This window comes from Cyphomyrmex costatus, unplaced genomic scaffold (genome assembly GCF_001594065.2).
Source record: "Cyphomyrmex costatus isolate MS0001 unplaced genomic scaffold, Ccosl1.0 scaffold70, whole genome shotgun sequence".
Classification (NCBI taxonomy): domain Eukaryota; kingdom Metazoa; phylum Arthropoda; class Insecta; order Hymenoptera; family Formicidae; genus Cyphomyrmex; species Cyphomyrmex costatus.
In genome coordinates, this window is record NW_017280267.1 from 1444897 (window position 1) to 1461694 (window position 16798).

The 16798-nt window shown below is 34.1% G+C and overlaps 1 protein-coding gene across 1 annotated transcript; it reads right to left on the bottom strand.

Annotated features, from left to right (window-relative positions):
• Nucleotides 1-455: 455 nt before the first annotated feature.
• Nucleotides 456-15178, bottom strand: Epg5 (ectopic P-granules autophagy protein 5). The gene is made up of 31 exons (XM_018548231.1): nucleotides 14997-15178; nucleotides 14373-14618; nucleotides 13477-14238; nucleotides 12961-13377; nucleotides 12461-12865; nucleotides 12023-12245; nucleotides 11725-11897; nucleotides 11322-11462; nucleotides 10971-11131; nucleotides 10720-10849; nucleotides 9994-10538; nucleotides 9604-9781; nucleotides 9399-9422; nucleotides 8925-9152; nucleotides 8686-8849; nucleotides 7307-7492; nucleotides 7113-7236; nucleotides 6503-7024; nucleotides 6164-6306; nucleotides 5812-5989; nucleotides 5256-5453; nucleotides 4626-4757; nucleotides 4249-4488; nucleotides 3928-4111; nucleotides 3269-3828; nucleotides 2307-2476; nucleotides 2025-2233; nucleotides 1637-1882; nucleotides 1332-1548; nucleotides 1061-1270; nucleotides 456-974 (listed from the first exon to the last, which is right to left on the bottom strand). Exons 1-31 carry the CDS (start codon nucleotides 15012-15014, stop codon nucleotides 623-625), a joined length of 7686 nt encoding a protein of 2561 aa, XP_018403733.1. The 5' UTR covers nucleotides 15015-15178; the 3' UTR covers nucleotides 456-622.
• Nucleotides 15179-16798: the final 1620 nt, after the last annotated feature.

A 16798-nucleotide genomic window follows, 5' to 3' on the forward strand; every position in this document is an offset into this window, starting at 1 on the left:
TTCTTGTTATTTATCAATATCAAATAAGGAAAATCGAGCTCGTAAGCATTAAGTGGAACACAGCTTTAAAGTTTACAATGTCTTAAATTAAACAACTTCGTGACTAGATCAGTACAGACCTAAAAAGTTTAAATAAAACAAAACAGATGCGCTTGACTTAAGTCTATATTACGCATCAAATTTAAAATTGGAACTATATCACAATTGTACTTCTTCAGAGATCAAGGTTCAATTCGATATTAATATAAGCGAATAATCGTAATCTAGTCTCAATCTCCAAGATTCATATGAATTATTATAGCATTCAATTTAAACGTGTCATTGGTAAAATTTACGTAATGATAGGCATTCAATTCCACAAGCTTTTAAGCAATTCAAGCGTGAAATTTTCTTAAAGGCTTTATAGAATTTCGTTAAAATATGTAATTATTTAATTATTGAAAATTTGCAGAAAATGTTGAAGCATTAAAGCCAATCGTGAACTAGAAATGCTTTAAATGACGTTATAGAGCGACTAAAGATTCAGCTTTCGATAAAAAAATCTCATAAGGTCCATGTATCACGCTTTGAAACGATTCAAGGCGTTTATCAGCCTATCGCTAAATCTGTGTATAAACTAGTATCACTCTGTCAACACATGTAGGTATCTTTGATTGTAGAGCTCCATGGTGAGTATGCCAATAATTTGAACGACATTGTGAAGGGAGTTAGCAGAATCCTTAATGAGTCTAATGGCTCTTTCCACATTTCCCCGTAGTTCCGCATACTGCTTATTTACCAGGAGCCCCTCCAGATTCTGCATTGCTTTTACAGCCTCTGTGCTAGGACGAATCTCCATCATATCTGGATCGGTCAACCTTGAAGGTGCTACACCGAGCGAGTGTGAAGTATACCTCACAATTTGCTGATCGGATTTAGATTCTGGTAATTGTGCCAAGCAATAGACGGCTATAGCGCGGCTTAGGAACTTGCACCTGAAAATTGAATGGACAATCAAGGCCGATAAATGTATGAAGAGAATACAAATCTATTTTGTGATTGTTATACCGTCGTAGCTTACCGTATGGTGAGCTGAGAACCTTTTCTTAATCCAATAGCTCCAAGAATACCCCATCCTTGCCCTGCATCGTCCGCTACTGTTAATAATGCTCGTGCTAATCCCTTTAAGGCTCTGGCAGCGATCACTGTGTTCTCACTGTACTGACATTGCCTATAGGCCAGCTCGCATGCTTTTGCCCACAGCAAAGGCAGTTTGTCTTCTACGATATCTCTAGATAAACGAAATTAACTTTCTCAAGATTTCGTTCTGTTTAACTTTTGGAAATACTTACGTAGTTTTAATAGCACTAATCCAGTCCACCAGGTTAATCAGAAGCATGCCCTCTTCCCGGATATCTCTGCAGGACGGAAGTCTTTTCAGCAATACGGAGTAAAGGGCTAGCAATCTTCCTTCTGACACCAGTACGGACTCTAATGGCGGCTGACGCGGTACTACAGACTGTAAGATCGTCAACACTGACGCCCACGTCGGTCGAACATCTTCCGTTACTAAAAATGTATACATGATCAATTATAAATAAATTAAATCTGATACACACAAAAATAGAACTGTTAAATGAAAAGTTGATCCGATTACTATTGTATTTGAAGTAAGCTTCTAAGGCAGCCTCCATGAGATGACCTAGAGTGGACGAAGAAGTAACTGCCATTCCGATTACCCTTAATATCCCCATCAACACTGGACTACCAGCAGTCCGCTCTAGCAACCATGCCGTCCAACTGCTGCGAAGATGATCGACCAGTATTCCGCTTTGGTTGATTGAATGCAGAAGCTCAGTGATCAGCAATCCGGCTTCGGCAACCTGTTGTGATTCAGAGACAGCTACGCAAAAAAATTAACATGGCAATATTTTAAGGAGAAAGGTTTTTATATTTCTGATCTCTTCAATATTTTGATCTAAATAAGCTAGATGTATCATAGGATCTTAAATTCTCAGATTGGTTTTTAAAATATTAATACTCACTGCTAGTTATAACAGTTTCCATCTCGTCGAGCATTTGCGACAACGTGTTGGTGAACGCTTTGTTATTAGTCGAGAGGAGAGATTTGTGTCTCGTAGTACAGTTGATTAGTAACTTCACTGAGGAACGCACATACATTTGTCTCTTTTTCAGAGTAGTAGGATGAAAATGTTTCACCGTAGAATCATAAGCTGCTGCTATTTTCAGCAAGCTGTATATCAAATTATTTTTATATTTAGTATTGGTATTAGTTCTTATGCTGCAAATACATTATGAGGACTCACTTGTTGACAGCTATATCAATAGCATGAGTTTGATCTTTACTCAAGCATAAGATCACTTTGGGATCGCAACTCATCACATGCCAATTAATTACTTGATCATACGCTGTGGCATCAATTAAATGCCAAGAAAAGGTCTCGGCTTCTGTGACTAATTGCACTGCTTTCTCGTTCTGGAACATTAATTAGATTAGCTGAAGTTCTAATTTTCTTTTAGTATACGTTTTACGTAGTTTATACAGGGTGAGGCATCTAAAACAGGTCACCTCAATAATTCTATCGTTAAAAACAAGCAAGTTATTTAGGTAACCTGTCTTAGATGCCTTACTCTGCATATTTCTTATCTTTATTTTTTCTAATTTTTTACAAATTAGAATCTAATTTTTCAAATTTTACTTAATTTCTCGAGTTCTAGCGTTAGGGAAACGTGAAGCATCTTTATTTCTGTCAGAAAGTGTAATCTGCTGAAATTTTTCATAACATCGGATAGATCTTTATAAAACTAGCATCATTAAAAAAAAGTTTGCACATATATCATAATTAAATGCTCATTTATTGTTCATTCATTGATCTATAGTTCCGAATCTTTCCTATTCGCAAGGAATTAATGTTAAAAGTGGGGGTGCTGACATCATGTTATGCTAGCATTCCTACTACCGAAACATACATAGAGTACTGTAAACAAAGAAATATATTTATACCAAAATTGCTACGATACATTATCGCAAAAATACATAAAAAAAGAATAATTATAGGTATATCATTATCGATTATCAGGCTAATTCTGGTGAAGTTTTTTTAACTTAAACAATAAACACAATAAATTCTGGATCGAGATATTTTAAAAGCAAATAATTTTAGAAACATTTTAAGGCCAAAACTAGCACAGTAATTAATTGTTTTAATGTACTTCAGTTTTGTACATCGACGTACGTCTGTCCTAAGTTCTCCTACTTCTTTCTTACCTGTCTGACGTTTGGTTCATTAGAGAGCTTCACCAACAAATTCAGCAGACAAACATGCATCCTGGCAGCGACCGGCAATGATTGTGTGGTCATCAACTCATTGACCCAAACAGACCAGTTAACCCAAGTGAAGATGCTTCCGAGGAACAAGTGACAGTCCGGTAGATACTGATCAATGACCTTGATCATTAACTCGATGTCATTGATGGCGGGATAGAAGCGATCCCAAGGAAGAGACAACAAGTTACCATGCACAACATTCAATACATGGTCCTTGACGGATGAGTGGGCATAGTTGACCACGTAGAATTGCCATACAAAACTGAGAATTTTGCTGGATGCCGGCATGGTATCGATGATGAAACGAATACACTCGGTAAACATCGCCATCGTACGGTTCGCATAAGGACCGTCGGTAATAATCCATGGTAACAACACCGACCTATCGTCCGTCAATTGCTGAATCCACGCGGCCGTCGGCTCTCGCAGGTTTCTCGTCCAATACGGAGTAATCCATGGCGCAAACATCTCGCTCAGCACCGGCCAAATCTTATCACACACTGAAAAAATATGCAATGAAATTTTTTTAGATGTAGGCGATTTATATATTTTAGATTCAAATAACTATGTGACTATTTAAGATATTTCAATTGGCTTACATTGATCGGCAAGCGATCCTCGATCAGCTTGCAGTGTCAATACGACTAGAGCGTGGCCAACCATACCCAAAAAAATAGTCAATGGCTCGTTGTAGCTTCTATACTTCGGATAAAGCCCGTATAATCCATATTGTAATCTCTCTTTCATGAAGTGACGACTTAGAAGCACAGCGGTATCGTGCATCTGAAATCGTACAAAAGTATGTATCATACCATAAATTTTGTTTTATTATTATGTATAAAACAAAGTAATAAAACAGAAAGTTTTTTTTATATAATAAAATTGTTATTTCGATAACAAAATTGTTTGTGAAATCGAACCTCTTGACGAGATAGTAGTCTCTGTTCAGTAGCATAGTGTCTGATCTCATCTCTGATTTTAAGAGGGTTCTGGGAGGACGTGATATTCTTCGGTTTGCTACTGAGAGCTGCTAACAAGTCGCGCCACACATCTAAAGACAGATTTTGACTCTCGGATCCTCTCAACACTGCACTTAATACCTCACCATAATGTTCGGGGAATTCGTGTAGGAGAATGAGCCGTAAGTGATTTCGAAACAGCTACATCAATAATCATAATTTTATCTGCGTTTTTCTCTTAATGAAAATAAATGTGTGAACAATACTTTGATTTTTTATTGAATTAAAATTATAAAATCCAATATATTTTGGAATAAATAACTGAAAAGGATACTCACTTCATGCAGCATTAACTTTTCCTCTTCGGGATTCAAACCAATATTGCATAATGCTCTAGAAACTAGATCTATGAAGGTAGATCTTTCACTCAATCGCGGACGGCGATAATTTAGCCAGTTGCCAACATCAAACTATAACAGAAATAATAATAATCTATATTAAACTAAGAATCTTATAGGATCATATATAACCAATAGGAAAAAAATGTCTTTAAATTAATTTAGACACAGTTTCACAATTCACGGTTAATTCTTTTAACCGAGGTTCAACTTATTTTTTATCTCTTTTTAATTCTAGAATTGGAAAGAGAAAAGGAATAAGTTAAACTTGTCGGTTAATAGCTAATCACGAGCTGTAAAACTGGGCCTTAAAGTTTACCTTTTTAAGTACTTAAATAACTATATTGAAAATGATTTTCCGATCTTGAAACGCAAATCTCATTGAACTATCAAACTAACTGAGAAGCTAACTGAAAGAAAATTAAATTTTAATAAATATTTCTTTGACTAGTCTTAGCGAAATATTTACTTACGGTAAATATTTATTGTAGATAAACGGAAAAAATGATAATTGAATCAAACTAATGGTTCTTATATTTAGTTTTTATGTTTTAGTTCGAGTTTATTCACCTTCGAGAGCAATACGAAGCACAAGTCGACATTGGATCCGGTGGATAAGTCTACGACGGTTTGATACATCTGCAAGAATGTAGAGGCTCCCCCAGCGACAGGAGTAAAGTGTGGTCCCAATATACCTCCAAGATTAGGCCTCTGAATTATAGTGCTTAGTAATTGTGGACCTTGAGCTTCCTCGCCGCTGATGAATAACTGAAAATAGAACGAGAATCTTAAGTACTTGAACAATTTTTTCAATCCTGTATACATTTAAATTCATAGCTCTTGCATTTCATAAATTCATTCCCGAAAAAAATTTATAAAGTTAGGTTTATTTTTTGTGTTCTAGAGTGGTTTTACCCCTTAAGGGCCAATTTCACCAACGTCGGTTAAGGTGTCAACCGTGATTGGTTCATTCTGGTCAAAGACAAATGCGATTGGATAATTTCATTGGAATTAACCGTTGGTTAGTTTTAATCGACGTTGGTGAAATTGGCCCTAAGAGAGTTAATTAATAATAATGTAAGTATAATTTAAATAATATGTAATTATAGATAAAAATAATACGTACCTGGCCTAATTTTTCCAAGCAAGTAGTGATAAGCTGTTTTGTGGGAGGATATAGCGCTGCTTCTTCTGTATAGAATTCTACTAGATGGTAGAATAACTTAACTCCACTCTCTTGTACCTTGCGCAGTACAGTGGTATTTTCGTTAGTGCGACTAACAGTTAACTCCTGCTCCAACATTCTGATGAATGAGAAATATTATGTATAGACGAAAATTAAACAGTATGCAATTTATTTTGCTGCTATTAGTTATAGATTAATAATTTAATTAATAAAACGTGAAAAAAAGTATATATTTATAGATCATGCGTTCATGTTCTAGGATTAAAATAAATCAATCGGTTAAATTGCTTACGCGATCAAATAATCAATGAAAACGCAGCCCAAAATAACCTTGCTAGGTGGTGGTTGACTAGCTTTCACTAAGAGATTTTCATACTCGGCCCGATTTTGGGTTATCATATGGTCCACGCCTTCGCTAACGTGCGCTTCTTCAACCTACAAAACATAAATATATAAAATTTCTGAAAAACGACTTAAAAATTCTATTTAGATGAAGATTGCTATAAAAAATATATGCATATTTATGAATTTTTTGAGTTAATATTGAAAGAGAGGGAGGGAGAGGAAGAGAAAGAGAGAGAAGAGGGAGGGAGGGAAGAGAGAGAGAAAGTTAACGTTTAATAATCTTTACCGTGATCTCAATGATTCCGGGGCCTGCACAATGCACTGTGGGAGGTGTGCCCGATCTAGTGCGTCTCTGGTTGGATGGCGAAATGTCACAAAGAGCGTGCAAAGTAACATGGTTTTCATAAATTCGATAAAGAGTTGGGACTAATTCGAGAAAATTGCAATCCGCCGCGGTATGCTCAGATACCATGAAATTGTAGGTCTGTGCATAATCAAGAATAATTCTAAGATGTGGTCTGACTAGATCGATAACGGTAGTGGAGTTATAAAGGCATTTCCTGGCCACGCAGCCCAGTATTGGCTGATTTCGATTCAAAGGTGGCGGCAAAATCGGCTGTTCGTACGAACTCAGTCTGCGAAATATTCTGCAAAGAGGATTAATCGATTCTACGGTATTTGATGTAAGTTGAGAGAACTTCTGGTACTGATTCTCAGGATCACGGAACGTCGCACGCTCCCATTCGCAGACAGCTTTGAGCTGACTCTGCTGTACCGCCCAATAATCGACGTATTCAAGCCAAAGAGTCTAGAAATTAGCAATTAATATTATTATTATCAATAGTATTATTACACAAAATTGTATGTGAATTGAAAATCTGACACGACTGACTTACTACATCTCCTTGCATTAATAGAATTAATCTCTGTGACATGTACTGAGGTGGCAAGGCTGGGAGATAAAGGCCTGGTTCCTGAAGACGAGGTTCTTCTAACCAAAGACTCAATGTTTTGTAAAACCTGTGATAAATATTTTTCTTTAAGATATACCTTCAAATAAAATATTTTATTTTTTTTTATATGTACCTACTTCGCGATACTGAAATAAAATACACGCCGTTCATCTGTAATAGGTTTTCCATTGTCTGTCTCCTTTTCTCCTTTCACTTGGAAATATTCTGTTGTTTCATGCAGCCGTTTTTTCAACTTTTTCAAGTAGCTTAGATTTATCATCCCCTCAAAAAATTTTTCTCCCACCCCACCTTTGTCCATGGATCTAAAACAATTATACGTAAAAAATTAATTGTATATGTTTCGTGTACATACATATATAAAGTGAAGAAAAAGTATGAAATCGATAAGTATCTTATCTCGAAAACAAGATATTAGAGAAAAAAAAGAAAAAGAGTAAAGGTTTCAACAAAAGATGCATCAGATGGTGATGGAGATACAATATTAAATCTCGAGTGCAAGAGTATGAAGGAATTTTCAAATTCAACTTTAAAAATAGAAAGCCCTTTTTTTATTCAATATTTTTTTTCTTGACATCAAGATTTTTTCAAAACACTACAATGAAATCCATTTTAAGTACTTTTCCAGATATGAATTGATAAAGGCAGAGAATAACTGAGACAAAATAACTTCAATTCTTCGACGTTTGTGAGTTATGTTTTATAAACTCAATTGTTTACGTAGCATCAAAAAAGAAAGTTAAATGGTGTTTGATCGGGAAAGAGATCTTAGAGGCTTTTAATCATTCCTTGGCCTTTTAATCATTGCTACTAATTCATTCGTTCGAATAGGATATTTCCACGCACATTTTAGATAATATTTATTAACGGAACTTTATCAACTTATATCTTGAAAGGTATTTAATGAAGAGTTTTATTGTAGTATTTTGAAAATATTTCGATGTCAAGAATATTGAATAAAGAATAGAGATTTCCATTAAATATTTTAAAATTAACTAGAGTGCTCTTTTATACCCGCGCTCAAGATCAAATAAGTATCACCATTTGATGCACTTATATGAAACATTTCTCTCTTGAAAATTTTATTTTTCGAGATATTTAATATGTTTTATACTTTTTCCTTGCCCTGTATACTTGAAGAATTATTACTCTGTTAAGGTAATAATAATATTATAAATAAAAATAGGGCAAAAGATCCAGTTTGTTAAAACCAACAAATTTAATTAAAAAATTCATACAAAATAACTAAAACAAACGTTTCGACTCCGATCGGGTCATTTCCAATGTACAAAAATTATATAAAGTATTTTGAAAGATACATATAAGCAACGACGCAACAAATATAATTAATCGCTTCTTGAAATTCTTCTAAATAATATGTAATTTTTTAGTCAATAAATTTGTTGGTTTTAACTAATTGGCTCTTTTGCCCTATTTTTATTTATAATGTTTTATACACATAGAGCCTTATAATTACTTTTATAATAATAATAATTACCCCGGAATGATAGGAGCTCGTGCAAGGAACAAACTAAAGAAATTTTGCCACAAGAGAGGTAGAATTGAATGATCCATAGGTGTATCAAGGGCTTGCTGGGACCAACGGTAAATAGCCAGGTTGCTTACGCCAAACGGAGTCATCTTTACTGTTGCACAAGCTCGCTGAAACAATTTTAATAATAATTATAATTTTATATACTTGGAGTGCATTCAACAGTTATACACTTGATTTTAAACCTTGAGCGCAGCGTCTAAAGATATCTTGGGCTGCATAGACAATTCTCGTAGGATCTCACGCCATAGTCCGGTCTTAAGCTCCTTATCGTACTGTTCTACCGAAAGAATCTGATAAGCGAGCCATATTGTCTGAACAGTTCCACCAAGAAGACTCGCCGAGTTAGAAGATCCTGTTGCCCAACTTAGAAATGATCCAAACGATCCCGGCACTCGATTGGATGATATATTCTATGGATGGTATATACAATGCGATTATTAAATTTGTAGTATAAATATTGAAATACACACGCATGCACGCATACATATATATAAGATATCAAATAAAACAGAAAAACATTGTTTTTTTATAATATAAGAAACTGTAAGTTTGCAATACTTAAATTTTACACAAATTTTTGTCAGTGTAAATACATATAAATGATTAATTTGATTAACTTAAAAAAAAAATGAAACAAATCGCTGTGTATCTCATACCTCATTACTTCCATCTATAGCAGGCTAACAAAATAAATATTTCGTTAGAAGTATGAAATAATTATAATTGTTTGAAATAATTATAATTATTACAATAGAAAATTGCAATTTTTTAATTTTTTATACAGAACAGCTGCTTACTTTTTGCTAATACTAGAATACTGTATATGATATGATATAATAAAATTAGATTGCTAAAACTTACACAGAAGAGATTTTGGAACATATCTTCTATCATCGCCCTAGATTCTAAGTGAAAGAATGCTGCACGGATCACACTGTCCATCAAGTACATAACATTATGATCTTTATTCCAATCTTGGACGAGTATCAAAACATTTAGCCATAGGTGCACAAAACGTTCTGGACTGTTCAAGCAATATCTGCAATCAATATATAAAAATAATTCTTTAAATGTCTATACAATTATTAATCTATTATCTATTTTTATATATATACTCTCTCTGTCTCTTTTATATTGTATATCAATTTTATAAATATACGTAATTACATTAGTTTCATTTATAAAAGCCTTGATCTTTCTTAATTTTATATTTGTGTTTATTATTTCAATACAATTCACTTTCATGTCTACCGTTTATAATGATGTAAATGAGATTCGATCATGTTGGCGAACTGCCTGAGAACTGGACCAGGAAATTCCGGAGCTATCAGATTCTTCGCTATCTTCATATACGTTCGATCAGCGTTGATAAGCGGAACGATTAAGCTAACAAATTTGTCATTCTTTAGCAAAGACTCTGGACAATCAAGAAACAATGGTATTATATGATGCAGACAAATCAGCACTTGTTCGTATTTGTAGTAGCACTGCAAGATCTGCAATTGACTGAAACCCTCGACACAGATCAGTGGCACCGAATGACCCCATAGAGTCATCAACACAGAAACGTAGCTGGCGATTGGCTGCCTTTCGCGTATTCCTTTCATTAGAATCTCCAAGAAAGAATCCGTCTCCATGTTAGGCACGCAAGAGAGACTCTCGCTCGGATTCGAAATGGTATACTGACACACGGATTCTGATCGATCCAACTGATGTAATTTTAGTTTATTCATCATCTCCCATGCCCACAGACTAAAGGCTTGCTCACTGTTTTGAGGTCTAACTATTGAGGAAACCTGGGACAAAATAAAAGGGACAAACCTTTTAATTAATTCTGCTGCTCAAATCTTTTTTTAAAGACAGGTATAATAGGCATATTTTTTTATATTAGTATTATATAAAAATATGTATACTGTATATATAGTATAGTAATATAAAAAATATGTATATATCTATTTTTCCTAATTGACAACTAACTTGCTTCATGCTTTCAGTTAATAATGAAGCCGTTTGTATTGGGGTATCAGGCGCGTATTTCATTGTAAGTTCAACAATCAATAGTGCCACTTGTCGGTGCAGATCAATCGGAAGATACAGATTATCATTTCTGTAAAAAAAAAAAGATCGTTATGAAGGTTGGTAGCCTTTATATTGTATCTAATGTATAATAGAATTTTTTTTTCAAAATTTGTATTTTCAGAAAACTTATAAATATTTAAATAATTCACCTGTCAAGGCCCCAATTCAAATGTGAAAGAATTAATCGAGCCAGATGACTTTCTGATGAAGTTAAAGGATGCTGATGCAACCAGGTAGACAAAATTGTTATGTCTTGCTGCTGTGGCACCCACGTTCCTATTTTCAACTCAGTGAACAAATACAAACTCAACTAAAATCATATTACAAAGATATTATATAATATACATCTCAAAGTTTAATAATAAGTTAGCTTATTAATGATATATTATAATATCATATCATGATATTGTAATATAATATTATGATATTACATACTTCTTATAATTATACATATTTTTATTTTTTATATATAAAAATCTTTAAACAAAAAGATAACATACCTTTCCAACTGATACAAAATTATCTTTCAATTTTTGCAGAATATCAGACAAAAGAGTAGGATATTTGCTTGTCAGATTTGATAAAAGTGATCTCGCGTCCTTCGAGCACGATTCTTGGGTTTCCTCGCTAAGAAATCCAATCTATAATTCAATTCATTAGATTAAGTTTAATAGTTAAATTAAAAAATATTAAATTTGAATTTGCAATAAATCAAAGGCATTTGCAAAATGTAAGATGTTATAAGTTCTTTACCTGTTTGACATAGAGGGTCTTATTATTATCATGTTAATGATAAATTATTTAATTAATTAGACTTAAATATACAGGATGTAACTAACATAAAGTAACAAACTTCAGGACTGAGTTCCCATCACAAAACATAAAACAAATTTATTAACATACTTGAAACAGATCAATCGTAGTTGTTCTCACAAAATCGTAGTCTTTATGGCCTCTAGCCATGGCCATATTGGCAAAGGTTGTTAGTAAAAAGTAAGACTCGTCACCGGGCATATTGCCCAGCTTTTCCTCGAATTCTTTATGAAGTTCAGAACAACTTAGCGCTACTTCCCAATCTGCAATAAAATTACTATTAATAACATACTTTTATAAAAAAAAAAAAAGATAAAGTAATTATATAAAGTAATTATATAAGTAATTATATAAAAAGCAATGTTATTTTATTTTTGTAATAGTTTACCTGAGACTGACATATTTGATGTTGCTATGTCACTAGATGTAGAATCAGAATGCAGGATATAGAAAATGTGCCACAAGGTAGTAGATGATATAATATGGTATGGTATCGTTGCAAGATATTGCCAGGCACCCAGACGTCGTGACGAGAATATACAGAGAATCGCTTTTAGAAAAAACCGATCATACTCAGTCTGCAGCTTCAGCAGCATCAATTCGTCGGTTATCTAAATTGACATTATTTTTAATACAAAATATGCAATAAATTACAAAATTATATTAAATAACTATAATATATTCAACTCTCTGAATAATATATTCATTCACATTTTTAGTGAATTAAAATAAAATTAGTAACAAAAAGAACTATACAACGCGCATCTCTACGATTTCTTGATTTAATATAAATCTGCAGAATTCTGTAGATACAGATTTTACGTACTTGACTCTTGTTGAAAGCCTCCCACTGATCGCTGGCGTACTGAACAACATCTCTAATCAACGCGCTGAGTCTTTTCGCTAATTGCCTATATCTTGGCGAGTCATGCGTCTTCAGACCTTGCTTCAAAAGTTTGACAAGTATGCCATAAAACGCGAAGAGACGCATCATGTGATGATCTGTAATGGCCTTCTCTTCTTGCTCATATATGTCATTTTGGCGCTGAATAAACAATACTTGTTCAAAGAGACTGTCAAATGGAATCTGATGGAGAAGAGAAATCAGATCACTCTCGAAAAGAGTAGCGCCGACATTGGCGAAATCTTCGTCCTCTTCGCCCTCTTCATCTAACATCACCCACACTGTATCCCCTGGATTGTTTGTAGTGTCCTGCAAGGATACTTGTACCTGCATAGCAAATTTAGTTGAGAATATAAGTATGGAAGGAATTAAAATATCCTGTTAATTTCGTGAAACGAATAATATTTTATCTTTAATTTTACCTGTTCCAAGAATTTATCTCGATCCTTGATCGGCAACAAAATTACCGCAAGAGTGGCAATCATATGATCAAGATACGGATCATTAAATGGTGAGGAAGTCAATCCCGAGATTTTTGGTGGTACTGGCACTTGTACGAAGGACTTCGCCCAGTTCATCACACCACCAGGACATCGCAGTATATGGTTCAGCAGAAATAAATGATCCTGCCAGGTTGCAACCCTCAAGAGCACCGCTACCAACTTTGACAACCACTCTCTGGTGTCTGTGACAAATTTGCCATCTTTAAGAATTCGGCGTTGAAAGTTGAACAGGACAGTTATGCACATCCTGAGTTCGATCAATTGAGGAGCAGTTTGGGATGGTAATTGCTCTGGTAAAAGATTTGCTGAAGTGGTTTGCGAAAGATTAGCAAACTCCTGGAAACAGAAAAAAGATTTGAATAAGTTCAAATCAGAAAAAAATTTTAATATTTGACATTTTCATTTAAGTTTTACTTTTGATGGAAAACAACTTACATTGAAGCTTGTAGAGACTCTCTGTATGTAATGTTCAATCTGCAGACGCAGCGACTCAGCCTCGTAACAATACAACGTTTGGCTATCATGTAGTGTGTCCTTGATGGCAGATAGTGCCCTAGAAAGTGCTACTAAAGTCTGTTGATTGAAATGAGCAATTGAATATTCATGAGTAGCAGTGACGGGATTGCCGTCTTGACACTCGCCATTTTCTGTCACAGACGTCTTTTCTAGGCACCAAAGCTGCTTCTGTGTCTCTCGACAGCTCTTCTTTAAACGCTCCAGCTCATAGGAATTTGAGACCAGATGGTTTCGTACCCTCAGATAGCTCATCAGCAGTTCGTGCAATTTATGCAGCTGTCTTAGCGGTGCACATCTCAATTGTGCTTCTGTAAACTCAGTAATAAAAGCATCTACTAATGCCAGCTCCTGATTATAATATAAAGAGGCCAATTCTTGCTCTGTAAATAGTCTGACATCTTTGATTGCATCAGCAACATCTTTTTTGGTGTCTAAAACTTTGGTTTGTTTTGTCTTATGGCATATAATCTTTTCCTTAATCATATTTTCTAACTCTTGAACTGTATGACTGAGTTCTTTGGGAACTGAATTGGGTTCCTCTGGGGTAGTCAATGATACGTCTATCAGTTGAATTGTGGAAATATCTTCTTGCATTTGATCTATTTGATCATTTAAAGTGTTTTTAGATTCCAGGCAAGGTTGAACGGCGTCAATTTCATCATGAGAGTTTTCAGATAATAACTGAAAAATATTATAAGAAAAATATAAATAAGTATTGGTATGCTTCATATTATTTCACTTTCTATTTTTTAAAAAAACATTCTGTACATCATGTCAATAAATGAATATCAAACATTTGATTGCTAATCAAGTACCTTATTTGTTGATTCATCTTGCTGACTGTATTTCTTTTCATGAGCTGCTCTTTCAGCAGCCTGCTTTTCATAAATTTCTGTGTCAATAGCAGCTGAATGCAATTCACTCTCTATATCTTCTACAGCTTCACCCTTGGGATAATTTGTTGGCGATTCTCCAAGTAAACATTCAAATTCTTCTAGTGTAGGAGCATCTGGTATCTGGTGCTCTAGGAGTGATTGACGTAATTTATCCTGTTTCTTCTTCTGAAAAGAAAAGATAAGAAAGCAATAATTTTTTAAAAATATATTATAATTCAATCTGAAATATCACTATTAACTTTATTTTAAAAAATGATATTTAAAAAATATTAAATATATATTGTATATATAATATACATATATATATTTTTTCTTAAATATTTTTATTACATATATATTTCCTTACATAATTTTTATTATATATATATATAATATACATTGTGTGTTATATATACATTTAATATTTTCTTAGATAATTTTTTAAAATAAAGTTAATAGTGATATTTCAGATTGAATTATAATGTAGAATAATTACTATCACAGAATTATAATCTGATGACATTATAAAGAAAAGAAAAATAATGAAAGACCTATCCATTTTACCTGTCTCTGCTTCTCCATGACGCATATATGATTAAGTAACTAGATTTATCAATCGGTATCGATCAATGTGGATCATTGAGTATTGTTCGATAATCTCAGAAAACTTTACAGAGGCTCTAAAGAAGTTGATTGCAGCATGTTAAGACGTGACAAAGGCAATTAGTTGAAGCGTAGAGAACAAGTGTTCGAGGTAATGTCAAATACGTTTATCATTCAGTACATTTACATGGTTCTTAATTTCGACTTGGTCCATCATAATACTTATTTAAGTGAATCGAATTTATACCTTCAGGATTATTTTGTTCCTATCAAACTAAAGGAATGTAAATAAGTCAACAAATATATATATATAAAGCGAACTTTTAGATTATTTATACGGCCCAAAGTTATAACACTGGAATATGGATGTATTGTATTCGTGATACAAAATTGTCCAGCTCAAACACTCAAGACAATGTAAATAACTTAATGTAACTTTCCTAAATATCTATCCTGATAATCACAAATCATCACTATGTAAACTTCTTGCGTATACTGTGTAATTGTGTATATCATGGTTATGGTGGAAGAGACCCAGGGTGCATTCCATCAAGCCCAAGACACAATGCGAGGGAATAGCGATAAGTTTCAACCTATCAAAAATGTGTATTCCGGTGTATTCGATTTCTGATAAGTTGAAACTTATCGCTATCGCTATTTCCTTGCATTGTGTCTTGGGCTTTACTTGCATTGATGCGCATTATATCAATTGTCCTTGTTTAAGGTCGACAGGAGTGACCCACTCCACTCCTGTGGAGATGAATTTTTTATTCCCAAATTACGGCTAAAATACAGGATGGATTGCGTTTTAATTGTGATATTCGTAATTAGAAAAGGCTCCTGAAGGCTCGTACAGAGCTACTTTCAAAAAAGGCATAATAAAAATTTGTTCTGTTATCTCACTCGATGTGTACTATGGTGCAGTTCAGAGATGTATACATGATCTTATTTAAATAAAAATTTTCAAGGATCAATTTGCAAATCTGACTCTGTACGAGCCTTTCCAGCAATATAACAATGAAATCCCAACAGGTTTCATAAAGAAATATTGTTTCTTTGAGAAGAAAAATGAGCATAACTGACCCAGATCTGCACTGATTTGCACTCATAAAAGTATACCTTTATGCTGAAATTATGGCTAAAATATAACATGAATCGTGTTTTGATTGTAATATTCGTAATCAGAAAAGGCTCCTGAAGGCTCGTACAGAGCTATTTTTTTTTTGTAAAAAAAAAGGCTAATAAAAATATTACGGGAGTGGAGTGGGTCACTCCTGTTGACTTTAACATGTGGTTAGCAACAAGAATAAAGGCCGCAGCACAGACTCTTGCATTACGCATAATGCATAGTGCATAAGAGAATCAATCAATCAGAAACCTTCCTTACTTCCTATTTCACGAAAAAGAAGAATTTAATGAAATTTTATGTGAGAACTCCAATATTACCTTATCGAAAGAAGAACGTGAGATCAATGTTAACCAAACTATTTAAGACTCAGTGGCAATTGGTGGTGGCAACACAGGCAATACAACTATAGCCGCAAACGCATACGGGAAAGATACAGAAAAATACGGAAGAGCGCTGATTGGCTGTTTGAATCACGCATCCTCTGTCCCGCATGCTGATTGGCTGCTTTTACACATGCAGCGTAACTTGCGTCAACCAATCAAACCGGAATATATTTTGAATATAATTGGTTATTACTTATAGATCCAACCAATCATACTCGATCGCTCTCGGCAAGCGTACCTAGCCGCTTTGT

Excerpts from the sequence above, each read along its gene's own strand:
- Epg5 (XM_018548231.1), bottom strand. Across the intron at positions 11,463-11,724 it reads CTACGATTGATCTGTTTCAA|ATTGGATTTCTTAGCGAGGA; the intron begins GTATGTTAATAA and ends ATTGAATTATAG. Across the intron at positions 5,454-5,811 it reads GCTTGGAAAAATTAGGCCAG|TTATTCATCAGCGGCGAGGA; the intron begins GTACGTATTATT and ends TTCTATTTTCAG.